Genomic DNA, 12,655 nt, shown 5'->3' with positions numbered 1-12,655 from the left:
GTTTGGAATAACCTCCCCCTACCTGCTTTTGCTGTGTATGGAAGGGGAGGTTTTACATCTTGGCACTAGCTTTTTAGCTAAATGGGAACACGCAACAGGTTAACTTCATACTATTGCTTTTTGTTAACTGAACCACTTTGCTTCAGGTGTATTTATTCGAGAGCAAAATTCACATTAAGGCTTCAGATGAATCCTGCCACTTGTCCTCTTCCTTGTAGAGGAATAATACATTTTACAACAAGCCTCCCATGCTTCTACCTTAGCTCAGTCCCCTTCAAACTGCCCTGTAGTTCTGGTTGTTGTGTGCCTGTAAGTGGATAGAGGGGTTGCCTCACTACCAGCTCCTACTTTTCTTCTCTCTGGGCTCCAAACAGTTTACCACACCCTCTGTCTGTACTGGAGGGGCAGGCAGGATGACATCTCCCTCATTCCCAAATTTTATGTAAAATGTTTCTTTAAGTCACACTAGAGTTCTCTGGATTACCTTTGAAGGTTACATACTGTACAGTACTTTCAACTTGAAAATGTTTGAGGGGACACACATACATTACCTTCAGTCCTTGATTTTTCTAAAAACCGTAACTCTTAAAAACAAGTGAGCGTACATCTAATATTTCAGCTCAAGCACAATACATGGTAAGGTTACCTCAACACAGTGCACAATACAAGTCAACTTGTTAAGAACCTTAACTATTCAGTACAGTGAAAGGCCCTGTTTTACCTCACAGGCAATGGAACTAACAGTCTAGGGCAGTAATAATATCAGCCTATTGCCAGTCAAGGGAAAATTTATGAAGCTTGAATACAACTTATCCAGCTTAAGTGGGTGGAGATTGGGAGATACTACCTTTTATTCCTATGCAATGGGAACTTCAATGATCACATGTAGTTAGGACTTCAAGGGCCTGAAAAAAACCTTAGAGGTGCCATATTTCAATAGTTTTTCGTGAGAGAAAGGGATTAAAATTGAAGCAGCAAGAAAACAGTCAGCACTATTGACAATTGTGTTAGCAGTGGGCACAGAGCCCTTCCTTGGATGGATTAGGACCAGATGTGTAGCAGCCTGACCCCCTCAGCTGTTCATTTTGATAATTAAAAGTAAATCTTGCACCTGTGATGCAAAATGAGTCCAGAAACCAGAAGTACATTTGTTGCTTTGAACACAAAGGGACACTGTCAAGAGGCATCCAGTTCTGGAAGCAATTAGTTTGGGGGAGGGGAGAACTTCTGACTTAACTCCTCAGCACCTAGACTATCATTTCAAATACTAAGTGCTAATTTAGAATGCATCAGTGCTAAAAGCTTAGCTGTGACTATAAATTAAAGTGACAGGACAGTATCAGTATTTGACATACCTGATCATCTTTTGTAGAAGACCAGATGTCAAAGTTCCCAAGAATTCAAATAAGTCAGTCAGTGTTTTTTTTTTAGTTGCTTCAGAGTTAAGTGAAATTCACAGAAACAGGGTGAGACCTCAATGAGAATTGAGGCTGTGCCAACAATGACTAATCTTTTCATAAAGAGTTCAGAAACCTTCAGCAGCAGTTGTGCAAATATTCAAGCTGCTTTTGGGCAACTGTTTGCACTCTGGGTTAAATTTACCCTACTGTACATTGCAGCTAACAACAAATATTAGAACTATACTAGAGATTAAAAGTTGCTAAGAAAGTGAGTGTGAAAGTATCCTTGATAGGACCCATGTTAGTATGAAAATCTGCCAGATTATGTTCAATCTTATACTACTCCAACTACATCACATTCTAGTGAAATATGCAAGCCAGTAAATGTTTTGGAAAAGTTTATTTGGGAATTACATAATTTCAATTGCTTTCCAAAATACATTTTACTAGATTCCCTACAAAAGAAATCTAAAGTATAATATGAAATTTAACTTGTTCCAACAGTCATTAAATATTTACTTCCACTAATATATACATACAAAATGCCACACAATTATTTTCTTTACCCTTGGAATGTGTGCTGTGTTCCAGCAGTTTGATTTTCATATCCTCCTCTAGTTCCACAATACGAAGGCTCAGTAGCAACACTTTTATAGGCAAAAATCAAATGTTCTTAAGAAATTAAATGTAACTTTAACAATTTTACAGCTGCGGTAGTTTGTCCACAGGGGTGTCAAATTTGAAGTCTGCTGGGAAGAGATCTGGAGCTCGTGGATAGATAAGTCTATAAGATTGTCGGATTGTAACATCAGCAACACCAGCAATATCTCCTATTTCTAGGGAAATGAATAGAAGCAAATTAAGCATCAATTAACCATTTTCTCTTGCGTAGTTTACTCAAACACCATTTTGTTACCAAGTTCTTGAGTTTTGCATTTAATCAGAACCACAATTAGTTAAAAATACCAGAAGCAACTAGATGTAAAGGTAAGGAAGAAAATAGTTTTGTTTTTTGGCTAAGATCTGCAATTAATCTAAATGAAGAGATAGGAGAAACCACTCACCAACAGAGGAAATTATAGAAGCAGCTAGTGTTAGGACAAGCAGAGGAAGTAAGGGAAGGAAACTGTTTTGAGGTACGCAGGAACTAGTTCATGTATAAATTAAATAAGGATAGTAATTTTGAACTTGATCATGAAGTGAATGAAGGCCTGTGGAATTGTTTGACGATCATGGGGGAGTGCAGAGGAATGTCATTTCTACTTGTCTATCTTTCACATACACAAGCTGAATTCTAGTCTGAAGACCACACGAGTTGGGAGAGAAAGGCAGAGCACAGAACTGAAGTTTAGGCAGTGGTAGATACAGAAAATATTGCAGAGCTGATGAAAGATTTCATCCCACCCCTCATGTCTGCAATAGTTCTGGGGAAAGGACAAAGCCAAGGTTACAGCTGTTAGAGGCCAACAGAAGGTCAGAGAGAGACAGATTTCTCTACCCAAGAGAAGCTCTTGTCCACTAGGAACTAGCCTCAGACCAACTCCTCATTTCAATTTTGAGAACTCTCAATTCTTCATAGTTCTGGATTAGATTCTACAACGCATTAGCACTCCCAACTCCAGTTTTATCAGGTTAATTGTAAATTGGGAATATTCATAAACCACAAACTTCACATTCTTACAACTTCACTGTGCCCTGTTCACAGGTAACAGTGCATACCAAAGACCAAATTCTGGTTCCACTAAGGCTACTTTATTGGACTGCTCTATGCAAAACCATTTTAGCTCAGAGCCATCCTCCCTTGCAGTTCTGAACACAGATGATTTGAGATGGGAGGGAAATGGCATAGCCAAGATGCCATGTCCAGCCCAGCCCAGCCGCCAGAGTGGTTTATAATTACAATAGGAATGCTAACCACCACCACGTTTACATTGAGTATTTCAGAAAAGCAGAATGTAAGTGTACAAATGCTTGGTTGGGCAAAAACACAGTGGCTGTACACTCAAACTAGCATAATTTAAACAGTCCAATTACTAAACCACACAAACTAAGTCAATTTGTGGAGCACAGCTAAATGGTGCTTAACTTTTACATTTCAAGCTTCATGAGAAAAATGCTAGTAGTTGTGGTCTCATTGTCCACTCATGAACTGGTGGCTTATGACTTTCTTGCAGACTTCAGTGAAACTTTTTTTTGCCTTAAAACTAAGTTTATCCATTATTTCAACAGAAGATATGTAGGAAAGATGGAGTGTGAAGATTTTACCTTTCTGGGTCCTTTTCTCTGCTGAGGCTTGTGATGCCATATAAATAGCTGCAGCTGCTACAGAGATCGGACTCCTCCCAGGAACCAAGTCTAACTCCACAGCTTTACGTGCTATGTGTGTCGCTGCCATCTGTACTTGTTTAGGAAGACCCAGATTTGAACAAAATCTTGACATAAAATCACCAGTTGTGATCAAATCCACACTGGTTTCCAGAGCCTTCAAAATAAGCTTAAAACACCGACCTATTTCTTTTTTTGAAATCCTGGACACTGCACATATTTCTAAACAAAGAAAGAATTAAAAAGGTAGGCTTAGCTATGTCTGGTTTCTAATTCAAGCAAATAAATTTCTCAGTAGATTGTATTTTTCAGCCCCTCTCTATAAAAGCATGTCACAAAAAGCAGGCCACCACCATAAACATTTAAGAATAATTTTACAAGGTGGTAGAAGTATTAATGTTAAATTAGGCAAATTTTCAAATCATGCAAATCCACTGCTAACTGTTCTGCAAATGACCATTGAGTTTGACTATCTTTGAGAGGAAAAACATGCACAAAAAATGTGTTCCATTCAATCATGAAGCTGTTGGTTCAAATTTAGATGGAACAATCCCTACAATGCTCCAATCATCAGGCAACACCTTTTAGATATTACTATTGGTATTCAAATGTCATTCTGAATAATTTTAAAATAGTAACTCAGGAATATCCTTAATACAATTAACTTTCAAGATAGCTTTAAGCCCAATAGTCCATTTGAAGTAATGGGCTGCATGTAGGAAAAGCCTAATTAGTAGTACTATTCAAGTAATTAAGAGAGTCAAATCAACTGTAGCCTGTTGCTGAAATTAACATTCACTATAGTCCCATTTCTGGATATTACCAACATACTGCTATAATACTAGCTAAACTTATCAAATAAATATAAATATCTTCAATTTGTACAACTGAAAAAAACTTACCTTTAAATGTTCTAGGAACACCCTCTTGTCTACAGGCTATATAGAGACAAGCAGAAGCAATGGCATCATTACTTCTCCCCTTCAGGCTCTTCTGCTCATACACTTGCTTGAATAAATTATTTGTTCGATCCTTTAAAGCAAGAAGACTAAATTTAATTAACTCTAGGCCATTTAATTAGCAGCAATATCAAAAATTCATGTGCTCATTATATTATGCTAATGAAGTCAATGCCAGAACGTTTTAAGGAAGGTAGACACGAACTTACAACTATATTTCTGGGAAGGTTGATTCTGTCTGCCATGTTAGTAATTTCTCTAAAAGCATTCATCATTGCTCGATCAGAGCTGCTCATAGTCCTGCGATTCTGGTACTTCGAATTTCCAAATTCATCAAAACTTGCTGCACCTGTGCCCTGAAAAAAGTATAATTTTATTGTTAAACTTTAATTCTATTCCATACTTAATATTTCAAGCAGCAATTTTCCAGGTTTATAACATTCTAATTCAAGACTTAGTTGGAACAATTACATAAACACAAGTGACAATCTCAAAATCAAACCACCTTCCAAACTGCATGTGTAATATCTATACTACCATAACTCTACCGTGAATCTCAATTCTTAGGAAAATCAGAAGATTTGGGTGAAGAGTTATCAGGAGACCTTGCAAAAATTTTTCAATCTGAAAGAAAATATGGCTATGTAACCATTTGTTTCTTTAAACAACCTTACTGTTGAAGTTCGACATCCCCACTGGTTAATTGTAGACTAGCACAATTGTAGACTAGCACTTCTGCTAATAAAGCATTGTTAAACCTAGGCCTTTGTAAGCATGCCTAGATACTTACACAAAACCTCCATTAGACTATTATGTACAATGAGCACAAGCCATATTGTGGAACGAACATTGGATGTGCCCATTACAATTGCTAAAGCCCAAGGGCAGTGCTAAGCCTCGCACAACTAATGCCTGAGTGTCTGTGCTGCAGCTCATTTTTGGCTGGATGGCAACAGTTGTTCTAATGATGGCTCCCACAAAAAGACAAATACAAAGTCAAATGCTAATCAATTCATAATTTTGATCCAAAACCAAACAGAACATGAAGCATTTTACATTGTTGCCATATTCAGAAAACATCTATGCCTGAAAGAAGAAAAAAAAAACCCAAAAACCATAAGGATTCCCACCCTCACTCCAAGAAAAACTGAGTAATTTTCTTAAATTTTTCTCAGATTGGAAACCATCTGTACTGGGCAGGAATGATAAGACTTTTCGCAATGGCAAGCGCCTTATGCTTATGTAAATTGTAGAGACATGTGGATGGAGATTCATGCAGGGAGTACGCATTGACAGTGCCAAAGTTAAAAGGAACACCAAATTGAAAACAGCACCTTTGTCAAACAATGCATGTCTGATTAACAACATGGCTCAAGATGTCCAAGAACAACGGCCTTCTAAAAGCAGGAAAAATGATTACTCTGTAATTCGTCGAGTAGACCAATCTCTCTGGTGCCATACAGCTTATGTCAGATGACTCTCTTGGAAGCACCTTGCTCTTTATTAGAATTGTGCCTGGATGTATAACATGAGAATACTTATTTGGAACATTTCAAGAATCATTCAACAATTTCCACCTTTGATGGGAGTGACATATTGCAATGCGCACAGATAGATACTACACAATGTTAGGAAACAACAGTGATTTAGTTATGCAAATACAAAACGTTGCACCTATTGCCTCTTCTTGCCTCCGAATGCCTGAAAACCAGCTGTTAACTTTATTGCAGGCCATTCAATTAATTCTTGACTCTGTATGTCTGTGATATGTCCCCTTTCATACTCCCAAAGTAAAGAACTAACAATTCTTTAAATTATGGACAGAAATTCAGATTTTTCTGAATGATCAGCAATCTTTCCTTGCTAACACCTTCAAATAATTCATTGTGGGTAGCACACAACTTAACTTGCTCACAGACATCTTTGGGTGCTTAGGCAGAACTCATCACTCCAGAGAGAATACAAGTGTTCTCTATCTACAAGGTAGAAATCATTATAAAAACCAGAAACTATCTTCACATGCAAGAAGAAACTTGATTACCTCTTGTTTCAGGCTTTTAGGGAACTTGAGAAACCACTGCAACGTAAACGTTTGAGGAAACTTCAGACTCGGTGAAGGATTATTTTCTATTATGAGCCACACAGGAGAAAGGTGGACCAACCACCCCTCATCCCAGAGGCTCTTGATTCTCTAGCATTGATTTGACCATTGTAAAACCCCTCTCCTGGGACAAGAGCCCATAATTAACTTTCTCTACTGGACTCAGATTTTGTAGTCACTAATGAAGGAATACCTAGCTTTAGTTACAGAAGTTCTTAGTTTTCACTGTATCATTGCAAGTTAGATTTCCTTTGGTAGTGATGATCATCACAACTGCCCATCGATCAAAAATGAAAGACTATTTCCCCCAGTTAAACCTGGTATGAACACCTTTCCTAATAAGTCAGGCTCACCTATCACATTGTTAAGTTTTATTTTTCAAAACACAATCCTGAACTGAAATTTTAATTGTTTTGGTTAGGAGCTCATGAAATGTATTCATTGTGCTGGAGGAAGATGGAAAGCTGATTTTAGTTGGAAGGTCAACCAGCTCTAACTATGTGGGAAACCTTTCACTGTATAAAATGGGATTTCACAGTGCAAAATGCACTTCAGGGCATGAAGTATGAAAGATTTTTGTTTACAGTATCAAAACAAATAGCAAACTTCTAAGTGGGTCACACCACTGTCAAACTGGTACTAAATTTCCATCTGACTAGTTTTACAACCCTACACATGTACAATTCAGCAAGGTAACTGTACATTAAGCCAGTCAGAAATAATGTACACTACAAATAAACGCAGCTGGAACATTCAGGAACTAGGAAAGAATTCCAAATTTGTATTTTTAATTCTGTTATTCCAAAAGAACAGTTAGATAGCATTCCTGATGGACATGCATGCAGTTCTCTCTCATCATCTTGAATATTATATTTGATACAAAATTTCTCATGAAACACAGCCTAGTTTGAATACAGAATTTTAACTGATGCCTCAAAGTATTTTCAGGTTTTTCTGGTATATTCCAAATGTGAAAAATTCTGCAATTCTAAATCTACGTATGATTCCTTAGGGATAGAAAAATGACTGCTGTGTAAGTGCATTTACCTTAGCAGCAGCAATGGAAGAGCAATGTAAGTAGCCCCACAACACTATCAATGAGCTTTTACTTCTTATCTAGAAGGTTTGATTAGTCGAGTATTCCTTCTTACAACCCCTCCCTACACACAGATGGGGAGACTGCCAAATCTGGACCATAACAAGTAATTATTGTGATGAATTCAGTTTATACCGAACATCTTTTTTATGGCATTCAATTCTCTGCGTAGGTTTCCTGTTGCCATATAAATATGTACTTAACATAATATTTTATTCAACATGTTAAACATTTGTATTTTAAAATGTTACCTTGCCAATCATTGTAGTCAAATCCCCATCACTCAAGAGAGGATTCTGGGTGTCTCCAACTCGAGATGGGTCTTTTGTTGCTTTATCATTGCTGAAAGTTCTCCACTCTGACCCTACATCTATGACTCGGTCACCTGAATTCATAAAAAGTAACAATTTGCATTATTGTAACACATTACCTCAAAGTATTTTGCAAACATTAAGCCTCACTATGCAGACTGCAGCCCTCTGAGGTATCAGCTATAACTAGGGATCATGTCATCCACCACTGAAACAGTCACTTCTGGGATAGTGTGCAGTAGCTATTTAACTCTGCAAAACACAAGAGGGGGCAGGAAGTAAAAAAGTGCAACTGAAACTGCAGAGAGAATGTAATTAGCTATGTAGGAATTTAACCAGAATACACAGGGTTAGCTTTCCTACTCTTACAGAGTGCTATGGAATTTTTAATGACCAAAAGGAATTAAAACCTTAGTTTCAAGGCAGCTGCTCAAGGAGCCTATTGCTCCCTGTGGGCTTTCTAAGGCATTGATTAAATACTAACTTGAAAGGAAGTGTCACCTAACTAGACCATCACCACCACTTCTTGCAGCATCAATTTTCCTTAGTATTCTCCCACCTTAGTCCTGACCCAGTCTAACCCTGCTTAATATAACATCTGGCAGCATCACAGGATATGTGTATGTGAATATTTATGCATGCATAACACTAAAGCATAAGTTATCACTGTTAATTCAGACTAAGAAAAAGAGCTAAACTCATGTTCTGTGACTGGACTGTCTGCTTCAGATACACTTGTGTGTTTCTATACCTGTCTCATGTTAAGGGAACAAATGGTAATGGTCTGAGGAACAGTGTGTTATCCCTTCATGACAGCTTTTCCCACCTCTATTGCTCCACTCCATTGTCTGTCCCAATCTCCTCCTGGACTAGTTATCACCCAACCATATTTGAAAACACCAGCATATAAGAAAAGGAGAAATTCATTACATATAACCCAGTAAGACCTGGGAAGTAGCCCAGTTCTCAGTTTATTTTTTTTAATATTAGAAAAAAATACAATGCAGTAACACTAATGCAAATAACTAAATCTGAGGTAAGATTCTAGAACAGTGTCCTTCCGAATAATTTTAATGTCCAAGCCAAGGGAATGTCTGCAAAATCAGACTAGAATCGAACTGTGGGAATGGAAGGGAACTCTACAGGTCATCTAGTTCAGTCCCCTGCACTGAGGCAGTGCTAAGTATTATCTAGACTATAATTAGAGTGACTGCATGATATATTTCCATTATGGAAATCTGATTAGTATAAACTGGAGTCTGATTTTTACTCCTGATGAACAGTGCTCAGACCCTCAAAAGCAGCCTTGTAAAAAAGACTAGCATAAGGAAATGTAATTATTTTGTCATTCGGTAAGGATCCAAATATAATGGTGATAACCATAAGCAACTAACAGCAAGACAGACATTGGTACGCTGAGGAGGTAATAGTTTGCCAAGTTATAAAGCATAAACTTCCCTCAGAAAGACCTTTTAGAAGAACTGTGTGAAGAATAATGGATATAGGCCCAACTGCAAAATTCATAGAAAAAAATCTGTAAAGGCTACAGTTTCTTCATGAAGACCATGAGGAGCATGTCTGAAGTTCATTAAAGCTAATCAACTGGAGACAAAAATCTCTTTAGATAACACTGAATAACTATTAGTGAAATATCTCCCTTACCAACATAGCACAAGCCTATTTAGCCGTTCAACCCAACAGGCTGTCTGTCTTAACTATATTCATACCTATGCATCACCTTGATACTTTACAGGGTGGATAAAAATCAATGATTTTAAAAAATAAATAAATAAAAATCCAATCAGTTTTGATCAAATGCTTTGAGGGGGGGAAAACACAAAACACCTATCTAAAGCGTTTTAATTAAGATTATTATAGCTCAAAGATATCATGGAATAGGGATTATAAATTCTAGTTTTATAGTATGACAATATATTCACGTAATGTTTTAAGAAAAGTTTTGTAAATGAGTTCCAATAGTTCATGGATTAGGGACCCAATTTTATCGGGTTCCAGGGGCTTCTGTATAGATTGTTTAGGTTAATCTACCTACCCACCCAAAGGGACTAGTCTAGAAGATACCATCAGAGATGCTTAGTTTTGCAGTTCTCAAACTGTGGATTTGTCTTCAGAGAACATGTTTGTTAACAGCAAAAATGTTTTTAAATAAATAAATGTATAGAGGGGTGAGAAATAATAGACCTCAACCCTATTGTCCTCTCTAAAAGTGCGAAGTTTCAAAAAGTTCAATGAACAGAAGATGGTTGGGAGCAGAATAGATAAATGTGAGAAGGGAAAGACAGGCAGAAACAAAATGAAACTGTTTGAGCAGCATATTCCAGAAATCTTCGTGTCTTTCTGAGTGTAGCCTTCATTGATTTAAGATCTACCATACCATTCTCTCTCTAGAAGGGAAAACCTATAATGGCAGCAGGCCATAAGAGACACCCAGTTTGGGAATAAGAACCGTTCAAGAAATAAATGTTTGCTGATTATGTTTTAAAAGAAATTCACACCAGTGAACTGGTGGAAGTCACTTAAGCAACTGGATTCGGAGACTGTTGAAGTGATAATCTCACTTTTAATAGCAGTAGCTTCTTCAGCCGGTGTAGAAAGAATATTTTTCTTCCTTTGGACTAATTCATTCCAAATTGAGAAACTGTTTGGGACCTGAAAAAGCAGAAAAGCTTGTTTTTCTTTTCCAGATTATGAACAAACAGGAAAATTAAGGTGAAGACAACTGAGTTAGCTGCAGAAGCCAATATTTTAAGTTTCTCATGTTGACCTGGCTGACAGTTGATTTAATTTGTGTTTTGTTTAATATTTTAAACAATTTTAACAAAAACAAAACCTGACTTTAAAAAACCTGAACATTTAACTATTCAAAAATTCATATGCTTGTTTTGTTAAAATATTATATGTTTGCTGTTGAAGAAAAAAATCCAGAATATATAAACAATGTTTTTTAGTTAAACAAAACAATTTGAAAAATGTCTGTCTGGCGATGTTCTCTTCCTAATACAGCATAGAAAGAAAATCCTCCAAATATTAATGATTAACCTGGAGATAAGTCATTGGGAGGTGAACTAATAAAGATCTGCTTCAATTACCTTTAGTAAATGAAATAACCAATCAATCAATCATTCATCCTCTGATATAGCTGGAAAATTATTTTGAAAACTTTTCAGATTAATTAACTTTAAAAATGTATAGTGTATATCTTCTAAAAATGAAACCTACATCTGAGTTGTGAAGAACATGTATTAAGGTTATAACAACCAATAAGAATGCACTTTTATGAAGAAATCCATGATGAAATCAAGTCTTCCTGACTAGTGATTTAAATCAAATCCACCCTGGATGCTTAATTGCTTTGACACAAACCAAAGAATATAAAAACATCAGCATGAACCAGAACTGCATTTAAAAGCATAGAGGTAGAAGATTAAGAAAATATAGCATGTATGGTGCAAGGAAAGCAGATATCCATCCTTTCCACTATTCACATCTTTCCCCCCCAAGTCTAATTAGCAGACAGCATGCTCCTCTGGCTCCTGAACTCTGTAAATATTTAAGTAGTGCTCCTTTTATGGCCTAGTAATAACTTCACTTCAAGACAGCCTCCCCAAATACTGTTTACTGCATCTAAAAAAAGCAAAATGTACTTAAAAGTATTGGCATGGTATAAATAGAACACTGAGTACAGGGCAATGATGTAATAATTTTCCACACAAATGGGACTGACCTAAATGACTCAAAGATCTGCCTCTTGAGTTATGAGCCATTCCTGTGTTAGAGAAAAACCATCAGATCACTGCCTATTTTCACAAAATATTACAAATAGAAGACCAACATTACTATGCCAATATAGTAAAAAAGGATTAACTAGAACAGCCACTGAATATAAGGTGGTATATGTATTTAGATACCGTATGCAAATATTGCTTACATTTTATATTAGCAAGAAAAGTATGTACTCTTAAAAGTAGCTAATTACCAATTTAACTGCAACAAGTTGCTAGAAAAGAATTTTTTTAAATGAACAAAGCTACTGTTTTAAAAATCTGATGAGATTTAGGCCCACAAAATTAAGTGTGGCCCTTGAATAAATGATAAAAGCTGATAACTTCAAAGTTTTAATACAAGTTGTATATTAAAAAACCCACTGTGAAAAGCAACAGAATTTAGAACTGAATTTTCCTAGCTGAGGCATGCATCCAAATACTGAGCTGAAATTCCTAGGTCTAATCCTACCAAAAGGATTTCCTTGTTTGGAAGCATCTGTAAAATGGCACCTCATTACAAGCACCAATACCAGTCATTGTTTTGGAAATAGTGAGTCAGCACTTTTGAAATCTTGAAATTTATTTTTAAGTTTCTACATAGTGATGATTTAAATGGGTTACAACTATTTACTGCAACTGTCATAAGTAGTGGAAGAGTATGTACAATACAGGGGAGGG

General features: G+C 36.5%; 1 protein-coding gene across 1 annotated transcript in view; it reads right to left on the bottom strand.

Annotated features, from left to right (window-relative positions):
- Nucleotides 1-1,783: 1,783 nt before the first annotated feature.
- The window catches only part of GTF2B (general transcription factor IIB), a 28,587-nt gene continuing 17,715 nt past the window's right edge, over nucleotides 1,784-12,655 (bottom strand). The window contains exons 3-7 of the mRNA XM_030572510.1: nucleotides 8,133-8,266; nucleotides 4,894-5,040; nucleotides 4,628-4,757; nucleotides 3,666-3,947; nucleotides 1,784-2,236 (exon numbers count right to left, since the gene is read on the bottom strand). Of these exons, the coding sequence (XP_030428370.1) occupies nucleotides 2,103-2,236; nucleotides 3,666-3,947; nucleotides 4,628-4,757; nucleotides 4,894-5,040; nucleotides 8,133-8,266 (827 nt within the window). The 3' untranslated portion in view covers nucleotides 1,784-2,102. The remainder of the gene's footprint in view (nucleotides 2,237-3,665; nucleotides 3,948-4,627; nucleotides 4,758-4,893; nucleotides 5,041-8,132; nucleotides 8,267-12,655) is intronic.

Source organism: Gopherus evgoodei, chromosome 8, assembly GCF_007399415.2.
Source record: "Gopherus evgoodei ecotype Sinaloan lineage chromosome 8, rGopEvg1_v1.p, whole genome shotgun sequence".
NCBI lineage: Eukaryota > Metazoa > Chordata > Testudines > Testudinidae > Gopherus > Gopherus evgoodei.
The sequence above is the reverse complement of the archived record's forward strand: the minus strand, read 5'-3'. Positions and strand labels throughout refer to the sequence as shown.